Raw genomic sequence first — 22,664 nt, 5'->3', positions numbered from 1 at the left:
GTTTAGTGAGTCGCTGACCTGAGCGTGTGGAACACAAAGAGTTGAACAGAGTTGTTGAAATGTCACTGTGGATATTTCTGTCCTTCCTGTGACCATCCTTGTCAAATCAAGCAAAGAAGAGGTTATCTTATTTTCTAATGTAAATGAAAATAAAAAATAAACCGGCTTGCAGAAACTTGGTATTTGTTTCCTCTGTTTTGTGTCCCCACCCCACCCCAGTAAAAAAACTCCCCCCTAAGCTGCCAGAACCTTCCACGGCCACTCAGGCTCTGCAGTGCTGGCTCGTGGTTTGCGGGACGGACAGCCTGCGAGAAGACTCCTGGGCAGCGTCCCCTCGCCACAGAGGAGGAGTGGCAGGAAGGTGCCCAGGAGGCAGCGACTGCTGAGGGGAGCCCAGGAGCAGGGCAGACCCGCTGCATCTCAGAAGAGGAACGACCTTGCTGGGGCAGCGACTCCTCAGCCAGTCGCCACGCACGCTTGGACCTCGCGGGGCTGTTCTAGGGCTAAGCACTGGGATCCTGCCGTGGACTGCGGTCGTATACAGAAACGATGGAGTGGCCGTGTTCCAGACATCTCGCTGACGCACTCGCCCATGTTTTGCAGGTGGTGAAGCTGCTGCTGCGCTACGGAGGGAACCCTCAGCAGAGCAACAGGAAGGGCGAGACGCCGCTGAAGGTCGCCAATTCCCCCACCATGGTGAACCTCCTGCTGGGCAAAGGCACGTACACGTCCAGTGAAGAGAGCTCAACTGGTAAGTTGGGCCACCTGGACGGCGTGTGCCGGCTGGGAAACAGCGGGGGCTTCCGTGACTGCCGTGGCGGCGGGATTAGCACTGCAGCTGCCACGTGGCTGCCCCTGCAAGCCTGCACACGGCGCACCCTGGGAACTCTCGGACCATGGGAGTCCCAGCCCCGGGGGCTTCCTTGCTAAGGTGGCAGGCCTGTGTCTGAGCAACCTCTCTTTGGTTTTCTTCCCCCATGGTGGGTCTCAGGTCTCACGCAGTCGAGTGCGATGCCAGCCAGACGCAGGGTGCGGGCGGCCAGGTCCCCCTCCCTTCCTCCCTGGGGTGACCAGGCTTTGGGGGGGGGACTTCGGCAGGGCAGGTCTGCGGAGCCGTTTAGAGCCTGCTTCTGATCTCTCCCTTCTTGCCTCCCACAGAGAGCTCCGAAGAGGAAGATGCCCCGTCCTTCGCACCTTCCAGTTCCGTGGATGGCAACAACACGGACTCTGAGTTTGAAAAGGGTCCCAAGCACAAGGCCAAGAATCCAGAGCCGCAGAAGACGGTGACCCCCGTCAAGGACGAGTACGAGTTTGACGAGGATGACGAGCAGGACAGAGTCCCTCCAGTGGACGACAAGCACTTGCTAAAAAAGGATTACAGGAAAGAAACCAAGTCAAACAGTTTCATTTCTATACCCAAAATGGAAGTGAAAAGTTACACTAAAAACAACACGATTGCACCAAAGAAAGCATCCCATCGCATCTTGTCTGACACGTCCGACGAGGAGGACGTGAGCGTCTCCGTGGGGACAGGGGAGAAGCTGAGGCTCTCGGCGCACACGATGCTGCCCGGGAGTAAGACGCGGGAGCCAGCAAACGCCAAGCAGCAGAAGGAAAAAAACAAAGTGAAAAAGAAGCGAAAGAAGGAAACAAAAGGCAAAGAGGTTCGGTTTGGGAAAAGGAACGACAAGTTCTGCTCCTCGGAGTCTGAGAGTGAGTGCTCAGAGAGCGAGGAGGACGACAGGGGCTCCGTGGGGAGCTCCAGCTGCCTCAAGGAGTCTCCCCTGGTGCTGAAGGACCCCTCCCTGTTCAGCTCCCTGTCCGCCTCCTCCACCTCGTCCCATGGGAGCTCTGCCGCCCAGAAGCCCAACCATGCGGACCAGCACACCAAGCACTGGCGGACGGACAATTGGAAAACCATTTCTTCCCCTGCCTGGTCAGAGGTCAGTTCCTTATCAGACTCCACAAGGACGAGACTGACCAGTGAGTCTGATTACTCCTCTGAGGGCTCCAGCGTGGAGTCGCTAAAGCCAGCACGGAAGAGGCCGGAGCACAGGAAGAGGGGTGGGCTGCAGAGCGCTCTGTCCGAGAAGAAGAACTCCTTCCACCCCACCGTGGACGGCGTCATTCCCAAGCTGGACAAGGAAGGCAAAGTCATCAAAAAACATAAAACAAAACATAAACACAAAAACAAGGAGAAAGGACAATGTTCGGTCAGTCAGGAACTTAAATTGAAAAGTTTTACTTACGAGTATGAGGATTCCAAACAAAAATCAGATAAGGCTATACTTTTAGATAATGATATTTCCACTGAAAATAAGTTAAAAGTATTAAAGCATGATAGAGACCATTTTAAGAAGGAAGAGAAGCTTAGCAAAATGAAATCAGAAGAAAAAGAATGGCTCTTTAAAGACGAGATAATAAAAGTCTCCAAGGATGAAAAGTCACTAAGGAGAATCAAAGACATGAACAGAGATGTCAGCAGATCTTTCCGAGAAGAAAAAGACCGTTTGAATAAAGCGGAAAAGGAGAAATCTGTGAAGGAAAAGTCTCCCAAAGAAGAAAAACTGAGACACTACAAAGAGGAAAGAAAGAAGAAGTCAAAAGACCGGCCCTCAAAATTAGAGAAAAAGAATGATTTAAAAGAGGACAAAATTTCAAAAGAGAAGACTTTTAAAGAAGACAAAGACAAACTCAAAAAAGAAAAAGCTTATAGAGAAGACTCTGCTTTTGATGAATATTGTAACAAAAACCAGTTTCTGGACAATGAAGACACCAAATTCAGCCTTTCCGATGACCAGCAGGAAAGGTGGTTTTCTGACTTGTCTGATTCGTCCTTTGATTTCAAAGGGGAGGACAGTTGGGACTCGCCAGTGACGGACTACAGGGACATCAAAAGCGACTCTGTGGCCAAGCTGATCTTGGAGACGGTGAAGGAGGACAGTCGGGAGCGGAGGCGGGACAGCCGGGCCCGGGAGAAGCGAGACCACAGAGACGCCTTCTTCAGGAGGAAGGACAGGGACTACCTGGATAAGAACTCGGAGAAGAGGAAAGACCAGGCGGAAAAGCACAAAAGCCTCTCCAGCTACCTTTCAGAAAAGGACAAGAGGAGGAGAGAATCTGCGGAAGGCGGACGGGACAGGAAGGACCTGCTGGAGAGCACCAAGGAGCGCAGGGACGGCAGGGCGAAGCCCGATGAGCTGCACCGGGAGGACGCGCGGGAGCACGGCTGCGAGGGCGTCTTCAAGGACAAGGCCGACTGCGACTTCGGCAAGAGCCTGGAGCCGTGGGAGAGGCACCACCCCACGAGAGAGAGGGAGAGGAAAGACGTCCCGGACAAGGAGAGGAAGGAAAAAATGAAGCCAGAAAAATACAAAGACAAGTCCAGCGACAAGGACAAAAATGAAAAATCTATCCTTGAGAAATGTCAGAAGGACAAAGAATTTGATAAATGCTTTAAAGAGAAAAAAGATGCCAAGGAAAAGCATAAAGATATGCATGGCAAGGAAAGAAAAGCATCTCTTGACCAAGGGAAAGAAAAGAAAGAGAAGACTTTCCCTGGAATTCTCTCAGAAGACTTCTCTGAAAAAAAAGATGAGAAGAGGGGTAAAGAGAAAAGCTGGTACATTGCGGACATTTTCACGGACGAGAGCGAGGACGACAAGGATGACTACGTGGCGAGCGGGTTCAAGCTGGGCGAGGCCGGCGAGGGGCAGCGGGACGGCCTGCAGGAGCGGGAGGACGGCAGGGAGTCCTGCGCTGCCGACAGGCACAGGAAGTCCTTAGACAAGCAGCACGCGGACAGGCTCAAGGACAGGGAGCTCAGAGACAAGCGCAAGGACAGGGGCGCTGCCGAGGGCGGCAAGGACAGAAAGGAAAAGCTCTTCGACAAGCACAAGGAAAAGAAGGATAAAGAGTCCACAGAAAAACACAAGGACAGGAAAGACAGAGTGTCGGTAGACTCCGCCCAGGAAAAGAAAAACAAGCAGAAGCTCCCTGAGAAGGTCGAAAAGAAACACTCTACTGAAGACAAGGCCAAAAGCAAGCACAAGGAGAAGTCGGACAAAGAACATTCCAAAGAGAGAAAGTCTTCGAGAGCGGCCGAGATGGAGAAGAGCCTGCTGGAGAAGCTGGAGGAGGAGGCTCTCCACGAGTTCAGGGAAGACTCCAACGACAAGACCAGCGAGGTCTCGTCTGACAGCTTCACGGACCGCGGGCAGGACGCAGGGCTGAGCTCCCTGCTGGAGGTGTCCTTCGCGGAGCCGCCCCTGGAGGACAAGGTTCGAGAGGGCGCCTGCCTCCCTGAGAGGCTGAAGGAGAAGGAGAGACACCGGCATTCCTCGTCCTCGTCCAAGAAAAGCCACGACCGGGAGCGAGCCAGGAGGGAGAAGGCCGAGAAGAGAGACAAGAGCGAGGACTTCAAGGACCTCAGCAGCAGGAAAGACTCCAGTCAGTGCGAGAAGGACTTCCTGGATGCTGACGCGTTCACCGTTTCCTACAGCGTGAAAGCTGAAATTGAAGACGACTTAGATAAAACCATTGAGTTGTTTTCTTCTGAAAAGAAAGATAAAAATGATTCTGAGAGAGAACCCTCCAAGAAAATAGAGAAGGAACTGAAGCCTTACGGATCTAGTGCCATGAACACCCTGCGGGAGAAGAAGAAGAGGGACCGGCACCGGGAGAAGTGGAGGGACGAGCGGGAGAAGCTGCGCGACAAGCACGCGGACGGGCTCCCGCGGCACCACAAGGAAGAGCCGAAGGCTGGGGCCAGGGACAGGGACAACCCGCCCAGCGCCTGCAGGGACAAGTGCAGGGACGAGGGCCTGAAGCTGGGCGAGGCGAGGCTGAAGGAGAAGCTCAAAGACAGCGCCGAGAAAGACAAGGGCGACACGGCAAGGGTCAGCAACGGGAATGAGAGGCTGGCGCCACCCAAGGACGTGGGCAAGAGGGACGCCCGGCCCCGGGAGAAGCTGCTGGGCGACGGGGACCTCATGATGACCAGCTTCGAGAGGATGCTGTCGCAGAAGGACCTGGAAATCGAGGAGCGCCACAAGAGGCACAAGGAGAGGATGAAACAGATGGAGAAGATGCGGCACCGGTCTGGGGACCCCAAGCTCAAGGAGAGGCTCAAGCTGGCGGAGGACGGGCGCAAGAAGGGGCTGGACGCCGCCTCCAAGAAGCCGCCGGGGCAGGACCCTCCCTTTAAAGACAGGAAACTCAAGGAGTCAGCCCCAGCGCCAGCCGCCGCCGAAAACAAGCTGCACGCGGGACCGGCTGCTGACGCCAAAGACTGGTTCGCAGGGCCTCACGTGAAGGAGGTCCTACCCGCCTCGCCCCGGCCGGAGCAGAGCCGGCCCACTGGGGTGCCCACGCCTACCTCGGTGGTGTCCTGCCCTAGCTTCGAGGAGGTGATGCACACGCCCCGCACCCCGTCCTGCAGCGCCGACGACTACCCCGACCTCGTGTTCGACTGCGCCGACTCCCAGCACTCGCTGCCCGTCTCCGCCACCTCCGCCAGCGCCTGCTCCCCCTCCTTCTTCGACAGGTTCTCCGTGGCGTCCGGTGGGCTCTCAGAGAACCCCGGCCAGACCCCCACAAGGCCCCTCTCCACAAACCTGTATCGCTCCATCTCCGTGGACATCAGGAGGACCCCCGAGGAAGAGTTCAGTGTCGGGGACAAGCTCTTTAGGCAGCAGAGTGTCCCCGCCTCCGCCGGGTATGGCTCCCCGGGCCAGCACCTGCTGGAGGACAAGGCCGCCCTGCCCCCGGTGCCCACGGACAAGTTTGCGTGCCTGTCCCCAGGGTGTTACTCCCCGGACTATGGCGTCCCCTCCCCGAGGGTCGAGGCTCTGCACTGCCCACCCGCAGCGGTCGTCACAGTCACCCCGACGCCGGACAGCGTCTTCTCGAGTTTACAAGCAAAGTCCTCCCCTCCCAGAGGGGAGCTACTGGCCTCCTCCCTCGAAGGGGCCCTCCCCCCGGACCTGGGCCTTCCTCTGGACGCCACGGAAGACCAGCAGGCCACGGCGGCCATCATCCCCCCGGAGCCCAGCTACCTGGAGCCCCTGGACGAGGGCCCGTTCAGCGCCGTCATCACCGAGGAGCCTGTGGAGTGGGCCCACCCCGCCGAGCAGGCCCTCTCCTCCAGCCTGATCGGGAGTGCCTCCGAAAACCCCGTCCCCTGGCCCGTGGGCTCGGACCTTTTGCTTAAGTCTCCACAGAGATTCCCAGAGTCGCCGAAACATTTCTGCCCCACGGAGTCCCTCCACCCCTCCGCCCCAGGGCCTTTCGGCACCTCTGAGCCCCCATACCCTGTCTCTCCCGTCTCATACCCTTTGCCTGTCCCTGAGCCGGGACTGGAGGAAGTCAAGCAGGGCCGCGTGGAAGCCGTCCCCACCGCTGTCCCCGCTGCAGAGGAAGCAGCTCCTTATGCCCCCCCCTCCAGGCTGGAGTCCTTCTTCAGCAACTGTAAGTCCCTTCCGGAAGCCCCCCTTGACGTGGCCCCCGAGCCCGCTTGTGTAACCACTGTGGCCCAGGTGGAGGCCCTGGGGCCCCTGGAAAGCAGCTTCCTGGACGGCAGCCACAACCTGTCTGTGTCTGCCCTTGGCCAGGTGGAGCCAGTGCCCTGGGCCGATGCCTTTGCCACCTCTGAGGACGACCTGGACCTGGGGCCTTTCTCCTTGCCGGAGCTTCCTCTTCAGGCTAAAGATGTTTCGGACGTTGAAACAGAGCCTGTGGAAGAGAGCCTTGCTCCTCCCGAAAAGACCCCTCCAGGGGCCCCTGTGGTCGTCAATGGTGGGGACGTCTCCGCGCTGGTGGCCGAGGAGCAGCCAGCACCGCCTCCCGAGCAGGCGTCCGCCCTGCTCCCTGCGGAGCCCAAGCCCGCGGCAGAGCCAGAGCTGGGCGAGGCCCTGGAGGCCACTGCGGAAACGGAGACGGTGCTGGAAGAGAAGGCCTCTGAGGACGTGGACGTCGGCTCGGTGCCCACGCCTGGCCCCCCTGAACAGCGCCCACTGGGGGGTGGGGAGGACGGGGCTGAGACCGAAGACCTCTCTGCCGCATCCCCCCGAGCCCCCGACAGCCCTGCCGTGGACGGTGTGGCGCAGGCACACACCGTGGACGGTGCTGGCGCCCAGGACGACGCCGGGGCCGCCTGTGCCCCAAGCCCGGCCGAAGGCCCCCCCAGCAGCGTCCAGCCAGAAGCTGCAGAACCAGAACCAAAACCCACGGCCGAAGCCCCAAAGGCCCCCCGAGTGGAGGAGACGCCGCAGCGCATGACCAGGACACGGGCGCAGATGCTGGCCAACCAGAGCAAGCAGAGCACGCCGCCCCCCGAGAAGGAGCTGGGCCCAGCCGCCCCGGCCGCCAGGGCGCGGGGCCGCGTGTGCGAGGACGAGGACGCCCAGGCCCAGCACCCCCGCAAGCGGCGCCTCCAGCGCTCTGGCCAGCAGCTGCAGCCGCTGAGCACATCCACGCGGCAGACTCGGGAGGTGATCCAGCAGACGCTGGCCGCCATCGTGGACGCCATCAAGCTCGACGACATCGAGCCCTATCACAGCGACAGGTCGAACCCGTACTTCGAATACCTCCAGATCAGGAAGAAGATCGAGGAGAAGCGCAAGATCCTGTGCTACATCACGCCGCAGGCGCCCCAGTGCTACGCCGAGTACGTCACCTACACAGGGTCCTACCTCCTGGACGGCAAGCCGCTCAGCAAGCTGCACATCCCCGTGGTGAGTGCTGGCAGGAGGGCCGTCCGCACCGCCTGCGTGAGCAGCGGCGAGGGTGGGGGCCGTGCAGTCGCAGGTCCAGAGTCCCGAGCTCCGGGGGCCCCGGCACTGCCCAGCCCGGCCCCACGGCCCTGGTGTCCTCGTGGCCTCACAGCCTCAGGTCTGGCTGCCACGTGGGCGCTCCCTTCCAGAGGTGTCCCCGGCCCCCAGGCGCCTCTACCCTTTTCATTCGCCTGTTTCATGGCAGGCTCTCGGGCACAGCTGTGGAGCAGACGCACGTCAGGGCCTGGAGCTGCTCGCTGTGCTGGCACGTCGTTCCGAGAGGGAACCCCAGCCCTGAAAGAAGGGTCCCACTGCACTCGTTGGCTCTGCTGGGGCGAGGCCCGGCCGGCTTTGTCCCGAGCGCGGTTGGTCGGCTGCAGGACAGCGAGGCCTGCGCGGTGCTGGAGCCGCCTGCCCAGCAGGGATGGTCGCCGGCCCTCTCCACCAGCCCTGGGCTCTGAGCGCTGGTTCCGGGAGCAGGGTCCCCATGGCCCGGGGACACGTGGTGGTTTTAGGTTACTAGTTTCAGAAAAATCTGGCCTCAGACTTCCATTCAGTAGGACTTTTTGCGCTTTTTGCTTTTTATTGTTTAAATTTTGGTTATCAAAACACAATAACATAACTACTGTAGGAAGTCTGAAAAATGCAGTAAAAAAGTCACTCTGAGCCTCCCACGCAGCGCAACCCTGTGCCCGGGGATGGAGCTAGGCCGTCTGCGGCAGCGAGGCCGAGGTTCTGGCTTGTGCCGTCTGGGGGAGCCGAGGAGGGTGCGGTGCTCACACGGTGCCACGCCGTGCCTTTGTGTGCTTCCACCGCGACACCTTGGGGGTGGTCCAGGCCGTGTCTCCGCCCTGCAGGGGAGCAGGCTGCACCCAGGGAACTTGCCCAGCACCCCGCAGGGGCTGGGCCCATCAAGGCAGAGTGGGCGTGGGTGAGCAGACCATGAGGCCTAGCTCAGTTTTCAGATTTTTATTTTGAATTAATGTCAGATTGACAGAAAAGTTCAAAGGCCTCGGGGTTTGTACATGCACACGCTCAGCTTGCCCTGAGGCTGCATCTCACGAGCCGCCGGGCGATGAGATCCCATCCTGTGTCCTGGTCTGTGGTTGCTTTCCATGCCGCCTCTCGAGACCTGGCGTCTTGAGGAGCAGTGGGCCCTGGATGCCAGTGTCCCACACCCGGACTGCGGTGGTGTGTCTTTGGGGAGAATCCCACCAGCCTGACGTAGAGCCTTTGGTGCCGTGTTGGGTTGCTGGTGTCGGGATGCTGCCCCGTGGGGCACGGTCAGCGCCTGTCTGGGGAGGGCTTGGGCTGCGTGTGAGTCCTGCTCTCAAACCATCACCCATGGCTCCCGCCTCCACGGCGGGTCCCGTCTGCACAGCCATGGGTCTGTGGGAAGTACTGGCTCCGAGCTGGGGCCGTCCAGCCTCGCGGTGTCTGTCTCACAGCATGTCGTCCCGCCGCAGCTCTCGGGAGCTCTGCAGGGCACCGCCGCCTCCCCCCACGAGCTGTCCCGCCTGACTCACACTGAGCCGTCTCTGCCCACATCCCGGGCTGCAGCCTTGCCCGTTCCCTGTTGGTTGCTTTCTCCGAGACCAGGAGACGGTGTTCTCACCATCCACGCTGTCTGCCTGCTCGCTCACTGTGAGAGGACGTCAGTCTCAGAAGCTCTGCTGGGAGCGTGTGGCTGGGAGGGCTCTCACCCCGCCCTCCATCCACTTGGGCTCAGCCATCAGCCCCCGTGTTCTGCTGGAGTCTCTGTGTGCTGGGGGTGCAGCAGTGGGTTTGGGGCACGTGCTGTCTCCCGCGCGCTCTGCTCCTGCCGTCCCGCCCTGTTGCTATTGCACGGATGGGTGCTCAGGCCTGGTCCTCCTTTCTCGCACTCGGTGTGGCAGGTGGTAGGCACTCTATCACCGCTCACCATCTTCCCTGTAGTGGTTGCAGCTGCAGCGGGCAGCCCACTGCCCACGTCCTGCATCTGGCTGGGTCCCAGGAAATGGCCGGGTGCTTCCTGTGGGGCTGGTCTCCAGGGCAGGTTCCCAGGAGGGCGGCACTGGGTCGGGACCTGTTTGGACGTGAGTCTGTCCTCGGTGCAGTCCCATAACCCCGTTGTCTGTCCGTCCCTCTCGTCCTTTGCCGCAGATCGCGCCCCCTCCCTCCCTGGCGGAGCCCCTGAAGGAGCTCTTCAAGCAGCAGGAGGCCGTTCGGGGAAAGCTGCGTCTGCAGCACAGCATTGAGCGGGTAAGAGGGTCGGCGCGGGGCCTGGGGTGTGGGCCGCAGTGCAGGCCTGTCCTGGCTCACCCAGCTCCTCCCACAGGAGAAGCTGATCGTGTCCTGCGAGCAGGAGATCTTGCGCGTTCACTGCCGGGCGGCCAGGACCATCGCCAACCAGGCCGTGCCGTTCAGCGCCTGCACCATGCTGCTGGACTCGGAAGTCTACAACATGCCGCTGGAGAGCCAGGTGGGTGCATGCCCTGGGCCCCCTAGGAGGAGCTGGGGAGCCACACAGGCCCTGGGTGCACGCATCACAGTCCGCACGTATCACAGATCCTACACGTCGTCTGGGAGCCTCCACGGCCTCCCTGTGCCGGCACCTCGAAGGGGCGGCAGTCACAGCCTGCCCGGCCTCCCCACACCTCGGACAGAGATGGGGAGAGGGAAGGCTTCCTCTTGGGAAGCCTTGGGCCCCTGGGTGGGCCCCAGTGTGGTCCGGCCACTAAAGAGTTCTTTGAATCCTGAGACATTTGTCCTTTCAGTTGGGATGCCTGTGGGGGCTGTCGCTGGGACAAAGGGGCCCCCAGCTGAGGGGTGGCCAAGAGGACACATGTCCCTATGGGGGCCAAGGGTGCCCAGCACAGCCTCTCACTGCTAACGGACACACAGCCTCCTCTGGTCTGGGTTGGTGGCACTCGCTGTCCCAGGAGCCACCTCATCTTGTGATGCTCCGGCTGCCCCAGGTCTGCTCTGTCCCAGGTTGCTGTAGCCCACACCTCCCCTAAATGGGACCTGTACCAGGACCTGTGACACAGGCACACACCCTCCCTCTTCTGTCCTTGGGGCAGGACTTGGCTGGCCAGGGCAAGCTCCTCCCGTCTGCCTGGGAGGGGCTCCACAGACTGGGGACCCCCAGCAACCTCTGACCCACCCACGTTCGTGTCTCAGGCCCCACGTGCCCAGTGGACTCTGGTCCTCGCTGCTGTCTGCTGGCCGGTCAGCCCAGCTAAGCCTGCACGTCCCCTCAGGACAGCTGCCCCCAGCCCATGACCCCCACAGCTTGGGCTTCTGCTCAGCGCGGCTGACGAGGACCATGGGGCCCCTAGGGATTCTGTGTCAGTCCAGAGTCGCCCCGTGGTAACACACAGCAGTTTAGTAGTTTTTAGTTTAAAACGTTTCTTGATGCATTCAAGATCATCCTTTCTTTGATGTACCTTACAGACTTCGTCCATTTAACATGTCATGCACAGTGACGGGTTTTCTTTAAATATTTGTGTAGAATAAGCTATGAAACCAAACGTTTAGTTAAGGACTAGATGAAGACTTCTGGGATTGAATATTTAGAAATTTTGCTTTTTGCACCTAAAGAAAACTACTAATTTATAACGAATTTCTGGGTTACTTCTGAACGTCAAAGAAGAGATGTCTTAGGCTGTGGCCTCTTCCCTGCCGTGTGCGGTGCCGAGCGGGGCCCCAGGCACCGGCGGGTCACAGGCGTGGCTGTTGGGAAGAAACTTGGGCATGTTCTTCTTGCTCGGGACACGGCAGCTGGCTGACACCCAGGGACGTGTCAGCACAGGGCTCTGCAGGGGCCGCCGCAGCTGCTCCTCAGAAGGGATTCCCAGTCTCTTGGGTTCCCTGTTTGCAAACCGCAATCCCCGTGGGTGAAGACGTGCCGAAGGAAAAGTCAGGGTGGCAGTTCGTAAAGACACGCTCCGTGCACAGTGGCAGCCAGGAGGCCGGCCCCGGGCTGCTCTACCTCAGGCCTCAAATTTAATTTTCAAGGAAGAAAAATTTCCATTTTTAAAAAAGGAAGAAATTGAAACAGATGCCTCCACCAGCTTTCCATGAACCCTCTACCACTCCTCAAACGTACAGAAAAGGAGATGGAGGCCAGGGCACCTTCTCCTTCCCCTCCCAGGGCATGGGGACGATGGCGCACACTTCGAAAGCTTCAGCTGTGGACAGGCACTTCTCTGAGCTCTGACTACCCTCTGGCAGCCTGGCCCAGACGGAGCTGAGCCGACAGCGCCCGGGAGGCCCAGCCCCTGCATGGTTCCAGTGCTGCTGGGGAAGAGGGGCAGGCCAGACTGGGGTCTTCCTGTGGCTGTCTCCATGGCCTCACCACGCACACCTGTTTGACCCCACAGGGTGACGAGAACAAGTCGGTGCGGGACCGGTTCAACGCCCGCCAGTTCATCTCCTGGCTGCAGGACGTGGACGACAAGTACGACCGCATGAAGGTGCGTCCTGAATGTCTCCCAGGGCCACAGCGGGAGGTGCCCAGGCCCTTGGGGAGCCCAGGTTCTGCCTGCTCATCTAGGGGCTGGGGCGTGGCTGTGGCACCAGCTGCGGGACCTGACCATGAGCCCTCTCAGGGGTCACGGTGCCCACCCCCTCCCCTGTTATGGAGAGCCCCGGCCAGGCAGCGGCCCAGAGGGGGTGGGCAGGAGGTGGGAAGGTGAGCAGATGACAGGGGCCCTGCAGTGGGTGCCTGTGAGGATCCACTGAGAAACTAGGAAAAACAGTGACTCGCCAGTTACAAAATTAAAATATATAGGTCAGCATCCCCCCAAATATACTGTTGCCCCCTCGGAGAGAGGAGAGGGAGGCAGAGCTCCCTGCCCCCAACCACAGTGTCTGAGTAGGTGGCGTTGTCAGGGAACAGCCTCGCCCGCTCTTAGCCGAGTGGCGGAGGTGCCATGCGGACAGAGACCAGCAGGCGAGGGCATGGCCGGGCCCTGCGAAGCAGGAGCTGTGATCGGGGTGAGACCAGTTTCACTCCTTTTACTAAACGCCTTCCATAAACAAAGCTGTAAGTAACAACAGACCACAAGTTTTATAAATATACAGGGAACACTTCATTAAAAAAAGGGTTTGATTCTATTAATATTAGACTTTGTACATTAGAAATGCCATGTAAGTTTACTTTATTAACGTAAAAAGAACTCTTACAAATTAGTAGAAAAGGGGCCGGGCGCGGTGGCTCACACCTGTAATCCCAGCATTCTGGGAGGCGGAGGTGGGCGGATTGCTCAAGTTCAGGAGTTTGAAACCAGCCTGAGCAAGAGCGAGACCCCATCTCTACTATAAATGGAAAGAAATTAATTGGCCAACGAAAAATATATAGAAAAAATTAGCTGGGCATGTGGCGCATGCCTGTAGTCCCAGCTACTTGGGAGGCTGAGGCAGGAGGATTGCTTGAGCCCCAGCGTGTGAGGTTGCTGTGAGCTAGGCTGACGCCACGGCACTCACTCTAGCCTGGGCAACAAAGTGAGACTCTGTCTCAAAAAAAAAAAATTAGTAGAAAAGGTAGGAGGTAAAATGGCCAAATCTTAATAATTATACTGAATTATCTTTTCATTAACTTCAGAGCCACAAATTAATGAGATCCCACTTACCAGGGGACGTGTGGTTGGGGCAATCTCCTTGCAGTGCTGGGGGAGGCGCCACTGAGCAGGATTTTGTTAAGCAGACAATAGTGAGTTTCAGAATTAGGGCTGTATGTAAAAATGTTCATTGGAAGTAACCTAGAAACCCAGGGGTCCATCAGTAATTCTGCTGTTTAATGGATTCTGGGAGCGTTCAGAGAGCGGCACAGGGTCACCATCCAATGCTGTGCAGTCATTTACGCTGCGCCCAGCCTGTGAAGCTGTCTGAGCTCTGAGCTCCCTTACTGGGCTAGAAGCAGACCCCACTTAACAGCAGACTGGCTATTTCTGGAAGATTTTGAAGATGATTTCCCCATCCTCAACATACATCTACAAAAATAAGGCTGTTTTCCTACACAAACAGGCCAGCATGGCTCCCTCCCTGGGCTGGGCCTGGGTTCCCCAGTTGCTCCCAGGTGTGTGTGCGTGCCCTGACCCAGTCCTCTAACCTGCACGTCCAAATGGCGTAGTTTCTGCTGCAAATGCAAATAGTATCACTGGCCACAGATGATGGTAAAATGGAAACAGCAGAAGCAGAGCTGTTACGAGTTCCTTGTGAGACACTGTGGCTGCCAAGGCCGACCCAGGTCAGCGGGTGGGGGCCTCACAGGGCAGTGATGGGACAGACGTCCTACACGACCGGTATTTGCCAAGCAAGTAGGGGGACACCGTGTTCCCCGGGGTGTGCCAGTGGCCGTCCTGCAGGGAGTGGGAGCCAGGTGTGCTCAACACTGCTGGCAGGTCAGGGCTGGACAGGTGGCTAGAGCTGGGCCCTTCGCCCCCTCACCCCGCTTGTGTCCGCAGACCTGCCTCCTGATGCGGCAGCAGCACGAGGCCGCGGCGCTCAACGCCGTGCAGCGGATGGAGTGGCAACTGAAGGTGCAGGAGCTGGACCCCGCCGGGCACAAGTCGCTGTGCGTCAACGAGGTGCCCTCCTTCTACGTGCCCATGGTGGACGTCAACGATGACTTCGTGCTGCTGCCGGCGTGACACCGGTGAGGCCGTGGGACACAGGCGAGGGCCGCGAGAGTCGGCCGCTGCTGCTGCTGAGCCCTGGCGGTGGAGGAGCCCCGAGTCTGCCGGCAGGGACCCTCGAGATGCCACCTTGGCCGTGGCGTCCCCACCCCTTCCAGACTGGCCCAGGCGTCAGCGAGGTGGGACGCGTCCTTTTCTCTTTTATACCAGCTGCTGCGGGGGCTCGGCCCCCCAGCACATCCTGCCAGCCGGGTGAGAGGAGGAGCTGCAGACACGCGACCCCCACCCCTGGCAATGGGGACCCTCGGGTCCTGCGTCCGGCCAGCTGCGGAGGCGTTCGGGAGTCGCAGAACAGAGAGCATTTTTAAATTTCCTGTTCCATTCTGATCAGCTAAAGGAAATAAATTACAGTGTCCACCTCACAGTGACCTCCAGGTCAGAGGGCAGGAGAGCGCCGTCCCGGCCAAGGTCCTGTTGCCATGGAGCTGGCGCTGGCCTCGGACTGGGATGGGGGACGCTGGGCTGAGCGGGAGCTGCCGTGCCCCGCCTGGCCCAGAGGGACGCAGAGCCGGACTCTCGATAGTGTTTTTAATGGAGTCAAATCCACGTGGTTTGTATATTTTTCCTTTAATCTTGGGCATTTTGTTTCTCTTTCTGAGAACATAACTTGAAACACTACAGAGCCAATAATCATATAAAAAGTGTATCCGTAAACGCTGTACAGTTTTATATACATTCACAATGTACTTTTGCTGCCTTCTAGATAATTTATTTTGCAACACATTACTGCACAGTTGTAAATAACTTATGTACTGTAACATCACTTTCAGTTATGTGTAAAGAAATAAATTAATTAAAATGCTCTTGTACACGTACCGTCCCTTGGGCAGCCCTGTCCACTTAACAGACTCGAGTGTCGTCAATGCTTCTTCCTCACAGATCGCTAGCTTTACATTTTAAAACAAATTCTATCTTCCCTTCCTTCCTGCCCTGACGTGGGACCCCTGCAGAACCTCCCCTCCCCCCAACCCTCACCTGGGCCTGCGCTGCAGGTGGCAGATCGATGCAGGCAGACCTGGGGACCAGTCCTGGGGCTGTCGGTCCCAAGGAGCCTGCAAGAAACAGGAGACAAGAGGTCACTCACTGGGGTCTGAGCGCCCCAGCCCTGGAGAGACGGTTGGTTCGGGCTCCCGGCCTGCAGGTGCCCCGTGGGGCCAAGACTCCGCCCGGCTGCCAGGGTTCCCAGTGGCTCTGCAGACGTGGGTCCCCCTTCAAGGTCTCCCGGCAAGAGAGCTGGGGTGAGCGTGAGGTCTGGGGCCCGGCGTGTCCTCGCAGTGTCAGGCTGTCACCCAGGCTCACCCGCTCCTGCAAGGAGGCAGAGATGGGGCGCGGACCAACTGCAGCCTGGGGTCAGGGAGGCACAAAGCTGTTTGCTCTTACCTTGGGGGTCGGGTGCAGCCGTCTCTGCTTCCTGTGTGCCCTGTACCGGGGGTGGGCACGTGAAGCTTCAGAAAGGACGTCCTCAGAGCACCGGGCACACCTGTGCCCCAGAAGGGACTTGGCTGCTGGTCACTATGTCCCCTACAGAGCAGCTGGACCTGGGAGGGTCCCCAAGTCCTGTGAATTTGTCTGCAGGCCCTGGTGGGGTCCCCGAGGGCTGGGGTACGGACAGGACAAGCCCCTTGCCCTGACTTATTCCCCCCTATCCACGCAGGATTTTTGGTGACTCCCTCCCTATTCCCTCAGCTCAACCATGGCCGAGCAGGGCGGGTCCTCCATGCTGGGAGGGGGGCCCGCAGAGGAGCCAGAAAGCCCCAACATATTTTTTCTGGATTTAAATTAGCTGTTGTCATTTGTCCTAAGTCAGAGAACTTAGATCACAGTGACATTTCTTTTAAGCTCTGCTTTTCATTTTTAAAAATGCCCGAATGTAGCTACCTGGCGTCAGCGGTTTCCGCCCCAACGGTGGTGCCTGCAGGTCCATGGCTGCCTGTTCAGCGCCCAGGGCCGCATACCCAGGTGTGAGCAGCTCCACGCACCTGCCGGGTGCTGCCCGAGACAAATGAAGGCTGGCGTCCCTCAGATAGGACATTTGTACTGACACCTGGGGACAGACGCTTGCCTCGGCTGAGCACTTGGTGCTGAGAAAACGTCAGAGTACCCAGAACTGCTGGTCTGAGGGCTGCTGCCTGTACACTGGGGGCCACCCTGCCCTCGGGGGGCTCTGGCTGGAGCTGGAGCCAGACAAGTGCCCCGGGGTCCCCCGAGCTGTTGCCCAGGCTGTCACCAGACCACAGCCTCCAGAGACATGACCTTCAGCGGCTTTCATGACCTCTGTTACCTTAAAACAAAGTGAAGCTCAGGTAAGTGCCTAGACTCCAGGGCCCCTTCCCTGGCACAGGGTCCTCCTCGCAGGGACGCCGGCAGCTGGCCCAGGGCACAGGTGGGCAGGAGGAGGAAAATGGGGGTTTCCACTGCAGAGAAAGCTGACGGCTGTTCTGCAAGCTGGAAGCAGATGAGGGGTTTTCGTGGACAGCCCACGGCCATTTCCCTCCCGTGTGGAAAGAGCACCTGCACTGCCCAGGTGACCTTGCAGTGTCCAGTCCCAGTCCCGGGGTGACAGGACAGGTCTCCACCCAAGGGCTACCACGTCCCAGTGGCATCTGGAATCCCAAGTCAGGTGGGAGAGGAACTCCCAAGCATGGAGACGAGTGCACTAAGCTCCTCACTCGGGTCCTCGAAAACCAGCAGCCTCTGGAGGGGCAGGCAGGGTGTGGGGTCCCCCGGAAAGTCCCACCCCGGAGCACTGTCACTGGCAGCTCCCCCGAAAAGCCACGTTCGCGTGGCTGGTCGTCACATGACACGACACTGCGGCGGGAAGCCCGCAGTGCGCTGGCCAGAAACAGCCAGTGGCCACTGCGCAATGTCACATTGGCCAAGATGCCTGTGGCTGCCAAGGCCACACGTGTGCAGGGTCCATGCACGCCCGGGAATGACAGACCGCGTTCCGTGTCTCACTTCTGGGCGAGCCGGGGGTTCTCTACAGGCAGGATGTGGAGGCTGAGGCATAGCTGCGACCTGCCAGAGTGTTCAAAAGCCCCTCGGTGAAAGCTGGAAGGTTTGTCGGATCAGGACATGTAAGGAAACTGTCCCGTTGTTCGCTGAACCACCACCCAACCGACAGAGCCGGGACTTCACTGGCTCCACAGGCAGGGAGCAGACGCCACAGAATCAGCCCAGGAAAGTCACCAGACACAGGAGCCGCAAGGAAAAGACAAAACCACAAAACCTGTGGGATAAGAAACTGGTCTCCAGAGGCTGACGCCGTGACACTGCACCCAGGCAACAGAGCAAGACTGTCTCTCAAATAATAAAAAAAAATAAAAAATTAAAATGACCGTGCAAGTTGTATCTCACCAAATACAGAATACCAATACAGAGAGAGAAATCATTTTAAAAGAACCAAATGGAAACTCTATAGTTCAAAAGTAAAGTAATTGAATTTGAGTAGGCAGGAGAAGCAAACTTTTCAAGCAAACTTGAAAACAGGTCAATTAAGATCATCAGATTTAAGGATAGGAAGGAAAAAGACTGAAGAAATTCCAACAGAGCCTCAAGGACTGTTGGATGCCCTCAGTCTACCTACCAGCAGGTGTGTAGCGGGAGTCCTGGAAGACGTGAAGAGATGCTAGTTGAAAGGGGTGTAGCAAGCAAGCAATGACCAGAAGCAAAGGTTTGCCGTTAGCTCATTGCCCCACCCAAGTTAATTCCCGACAAGTAGAAGAATTCCTCTGCCCTTCCTCTGTCCTACAAATTCCTCTGCCCTACATTCCCCCCTTTCTCTAGGTAGCAGACCAGCACTCCTGCTCGTCCTCAAGGTCTCTTAGGTGCTCTAGTTCTATAGCACTTGACCATAGCTGCTGATATTGTTGTTGCAATACTAGTAGCTGGACAGTGTTTATCCGTTCTTTTACAAAAGCTACTAGTCTATTAATTACACATGGCGCAAAAGTAAGGACTAAGATTAGCATAATGAGTGGGCCTAGTAGGGTGGATAGTAGCGTTGTTAACCAGGGGGAACTGTTAACCCAAGACTCAAACCAACCTGCTCCTATCGCTCCTAAGCCAAAAAGAGTAGCCAGGGTTATGGCTGTGATGGGCTCTCTTTTTCTTTTAAAAATTAGGTTGGTGACTCTTCACCCTACTATGCCCTCATACATTGTCTCCTCAGTGTGGTATATTATTTTTGGGAACACTAACACCATTATAGAGTAATCTTTAGACCCACGTAAGGTTATGGGGTTGGTGGGGGTTCGGGGCGGTAAGTACAGCTGTAGGTCTCTATCCCAAAAACATTGGACCAAAAACACAACATCCCCAAAACACAATAACCAACCCCCCACCGCCACCCGTCCATGTTTGTCACCCAGTCAATCTTTAGATGCCACAACCCCAGTCCAAGTCTGTGTCAGCGGTCCTGGGCTGTTGCCGCCACTCGGGTCAGTCTGGTCTTCAGAGGATTCTTCGGGTCTGCAGTTGCTTTCCACTGGTCCTGGCACTGCTCCTGGTCTTTTTTATTAGCAGGTCTCACGTGGGAGTGGTGTAGCCAGGTTGCTACTATTCTATCGACCTTAAGAGCAGTGGGGGTAACAAGAATAATTTGATAGGGGCCCTTCCACCTCGGCTCGAGGGTTCTGTTGTTATGCCGTTTCACCCACACCCAATCCCCTGCTGGTGTGGGTGAAACGGTGTCCGGCACCCTCCTCCTCAGGCCGGTAGATAGCACGGAGGGCCGGCCATACCTGACTGTGGACACGTTGCAGAGCCTGCACCGCTTGCAACACTTCTTTGGGATGTCCCAGAAGAGCCTCAGAGCTCATCCTAGGAACTGCAGGAGGGGGTGTGCCATACATGATTTCAAAAGGGGTTAAACCCAAGTGATAAGGGGTGTTCCGGGCTCGGAACAGGGCGAAGGGAAGGAGGGTCACCCAGTCTCCGCCAGTCTCCAGGGCCAATTTAGCCAGGGTCTCCTTTATTGTTCTATTCATTAGCTCTACCTGCCCAGAGCTCTGGGGATTATATGCACAATGTAACTTCCAATCTATCCCCATAGCCTGGGCCAGCCCTTGACTAACCTGACAGATAAACACAGGTCTATTATTTGATCTTATCCCTTCCGGCAGTCCATACCTGGGGACTATTTCTTCTAATATTTTCTTAGCTACTGTCAAAGCTGTTTCTCCTTTCGTAGGGAAGGCTTCTACCCATCTGGAAAATGTATCTATTATGACCAGTAAATATTGGTACCCGTATTTTCTAGGCTTGACCTCTGTGAAATCCACTTCCCAAAATAGTCCTGGCTGCCTCCCCCTTTCCCTCCTACCTGCATGGGTCCCTCTGGTCCTCCGGCTGCATGACCTGACAGGCTCGGCAACTTTTGACCATGTCATCTGGAACCCGTCCTTGTGACTTGAACCTTAGTTGAGCAGTGTCCAGCAGTTGCAGCATCTTTCTCTTCCCTAGATGTGTGGTCTGATGCAGGTGTTCTAACAGGTGGCGTCCTAAGAGTTCTGGCACTATTAGGCAATGCCCTTCATCCCGCAACCAGCCATCTTCACGTAGCTGCTCTGAGGCCCAGACCTCATCTACAGTCCGGCAGAGGCGGCAACCGTCCCATGCCTGGGGGTGGCAGGCTAAGGTGCAGGATGTCTGGCTGCGGAGTGTCTTCTGCAGCCTTCTTAGCTTCAGCGTCTGCTCTCCGATTGCCCCGTGCTTCCACGGAATCCCCGCTCTGGTGTCTGGGGGTATGGACTACCGCCACTGCCTTTGGCAGCAAAACAGCCTCTAGTAGGTGGAGTATTTCAGGCTTGTGCTTAATTTCCTTTCCCTCTGCCGCGATGAAGCCCCTTTCCCTGTAGAGGGCCCCATGTATGTGCACAGTCTCAAAGGCATAGCGGCTGTCAGTGTACACCGTCAGCCTTTTTCCTCGGGCCTGGCTAAGAGCCTCTGTCAGCGCTATTAGTTCTGCCTTCTGAGCAGATGTCCCTTGCGGAAGGCATGCCGCCCAGACAAGTTTACCTTGGTCATCTACTATGGCCGCCCCTGCGTACCTGCGTCCGTCCCGGATGAAACTGCTTCCGTCCGTGAACCAGGTCAGGTTGCTACCTGGAAGGGGGCGATCCTTCAAGTCTCTACGGGTCGTCTGGGTCTCGGCTAGGATCTCAAGGCAATCACGTTCAGGTGCGGCTGCAGCGGGGGTTGGCAGAAGCGTAGCTGGATTCGAGGCGGCAGGGGTCTGGAACTCGATGCGGGGTGCGTCCAGCAAAAGCCCTTGGTAATGAGTCAGCCTCGCATTTGTGATCCACCATCTCGGTGGCTGCTTCAGAACCCCCTCTATGGCGTGCGGGGTGGTGATCTGCAGCCGCTGCCCTAGGGTGAGCTTATCAGCGTCTTTGACCAACAGGGCCGTGGCTGCGATGATTCGCAAGCACGCTGGCCACCCCGCCGCCACCGGATCTAGTTTTTTTTTTTTTTTTTTTTTTGACAAGTAGGATCAGGGAGTACTAGGGCCGGGGCTTCCAGCATGGCTGCCCTCAGGGCCTGAAAAGCGTCTTCTATTGGCACAGTCCACTCCCATGCTCGCCCCGCCCTAAACCCTTCATACAGAGGTGGAGCCTTTTCCACAAACCCAAGGTCATCATGGAGGGCCTTGTTGAACAGGGTAGGCGAGTTTTTCCTGAACCCAAACCCAATCTTTGCCATGTGGTCCACTGATATAGTTTGGCTCCTGTTGCCCCCTGCACCCAACTGGTCTTACTGGACAATTTTCCTGTGTCTTCCGTTAGTACCAAATGTTCTGCTCCTGTATCTATGAGGAAGCTGACTGGGTTCCCCTCCACTTGCAAAGTTACCCTAAGTTCGGGGAGGGGGACCGAACCCCATCTTCCCTATTTGTCTGTCACCTGTCCTGCAACCATGACTCTTTCAGGACCTCCAAGTCTTCGCCCCCTTTCTTTTGGGGCACTCTCGGGCCCAATGCCCATGCTCCTTGCAATTGGCACATTGATCCTTGCCTAGCCTCTCCCGCCAGGGCCTTTCTCTGTCCTCTGACCCTATCTGTCCCCCTCTTGTGGCAGCTAGCAGGATTTTAGCCATCTCTCTGTTTGCTTTCCGTGCTTCCCCAGCTTGGAATTTCCTGTCTTCTCTTCTGATCCTCTCTAACCTCTCTTCTAGCGTCTCTCTATTGTTATAGACCTTCTCTGCCACTTCTAACAGGTCCTGTAGAGTCTTCTCGCCCAATCTATCTATTCTCTGCACCTTGCGCCTAATGTCGGGGGCTGCCTGATTGACAAACGCCATCATAACAGCTGCCTTGCTCTCTTCCATAGTGGGATCTATGGGGGTGTACTGCCGGAAGGCCTCCATGATCCTCTCTAAGTATGCTGCCGGGCTCTCCTCCGGCCCCTGACAAACATCTCCTACCTTAGCCAAATTGGTCGGCTTTCGCGCCGCCATACGGAGACCGGCCATCAGAGTCTGGCGGTAGACCCGGAGACGCTCCCTACCTTCAGCCTCATTGTAGTCCCAAAGCGGCCGTTCAAGGGGAAAAGTTCGGTCAATGGTTCGCGGGTTTGTAGTAGGTCTTCCGTCCTCCCCCGGAACCAGCTTCCGCGCCTCCCCCTGAATCCTTTCTCTTTCCTCCGTTGTGAAGAGCACCTTAAGCAACTGCTGGCAATCATCCCAGGTGGGCTGATGAGTGAAAAGAACAGAGTCTAAAAGATTAATTAGGTCTCTCGGATTCTCGGAGAAGTTCGAGTTTTGAGATTTCCAATTATAAAGATCACTGGTAGAGAAGGGCCAATATTGGAATGTCTGTGTTCTATCCTCCCCCAGGGGTCCCACTGCCCTTAGAGGGAGCGCCTTTACGGGCTCCGGATCTGTGGCTCGGCCAGCCCGCTGTCTGGTCCCATAGGCCGGCCCCGCTGCCGGTGGTCCCGCATCCGCCTGGGCTGGGAGAGCCGCAGAGGCTGCCCCAGGGTTATAGGGCGGAGGCGTGTTCCATTCGGGACCTGTTAGGTCTGGGTAGAGATTGGAATCCTGCAACACTGGCGTCCCAACAGACCTCGGACTCCGCGCCCCCTCCTTTCTGACTTTTTTAACTGCCAGAACTTCCACCTTTCCCCTCGGGGTGGGTAGGAGGGCCTTCAGCCAAGGTGGTGGGTCTCGAACCAAGTCTTGCCAGACCACAATATAGGGGATCTGATCAGGGTGG

At 57.4% G+C, this 22,664-nt stretch overlaps 1 protein-coding gene across 9 annotated transcripts in view; it reads left to right on the top strand.

The window, feature by feature from the left end:
* The window catches only part of ANKRD11 (ankyrin repeat domain 11), a 178,400-nt gene extending 163,139 nt beyond the window's left edge, over positions 1–15,261 (top strand). For all 9 annotated transcript variants that reach the window (XM_075995893.1, XM_012737261.3, XM_075995894.1 and 6 more), the window contains 6 exons: positions 604–751; positions 1,159–7,733; positions 9,915–10,013; positions 10,090–10,233; positions 12,137–12,229; positions 14,222–15,261. In XM_075995893.1, coding sequence (XP_075852008.1) covers positions 604–751; positions 1,159–7,733; positions 9,915–10,013; positions 10,090–10,233; positions 12,137–12,229; positions 14,222–14,407 — 7,245 coding nt within the window. In that variant the 3' untranslated portion in view covers positions 14,408–15,261. The remainder of the gene's footprint in view (positions 1–603; positions 752–1,158; positions 7,734–9,914; positions 10,014–10,089; positions 10,234–12,136; positions 12,230–14,221) is intronic.
* The last annotated feature ends 7,403 nt before the right edge of the window (positions 15,262–22,664 follow it).

The sequence above is a fragment of the Microcebus murinus genome, chromosome 20, assembly GCF_040939455.1.
Source record: "Microcebus murinus isolate Inina chromosome 20, M.murinus_Inina_mat1.0, whole genome shotgun sequence".
Classification (NCBI taxonomy): Eukaryota; Metazoa; Chordata; class Mammalia; order Primates; family Cheirogaleidae; genus Microcebus; species Microcebus murinus.
Note: the sequence above shows the minus strand (reverse complement) of the source record. Positions and strands in the feature narration are given on the sequence as shown.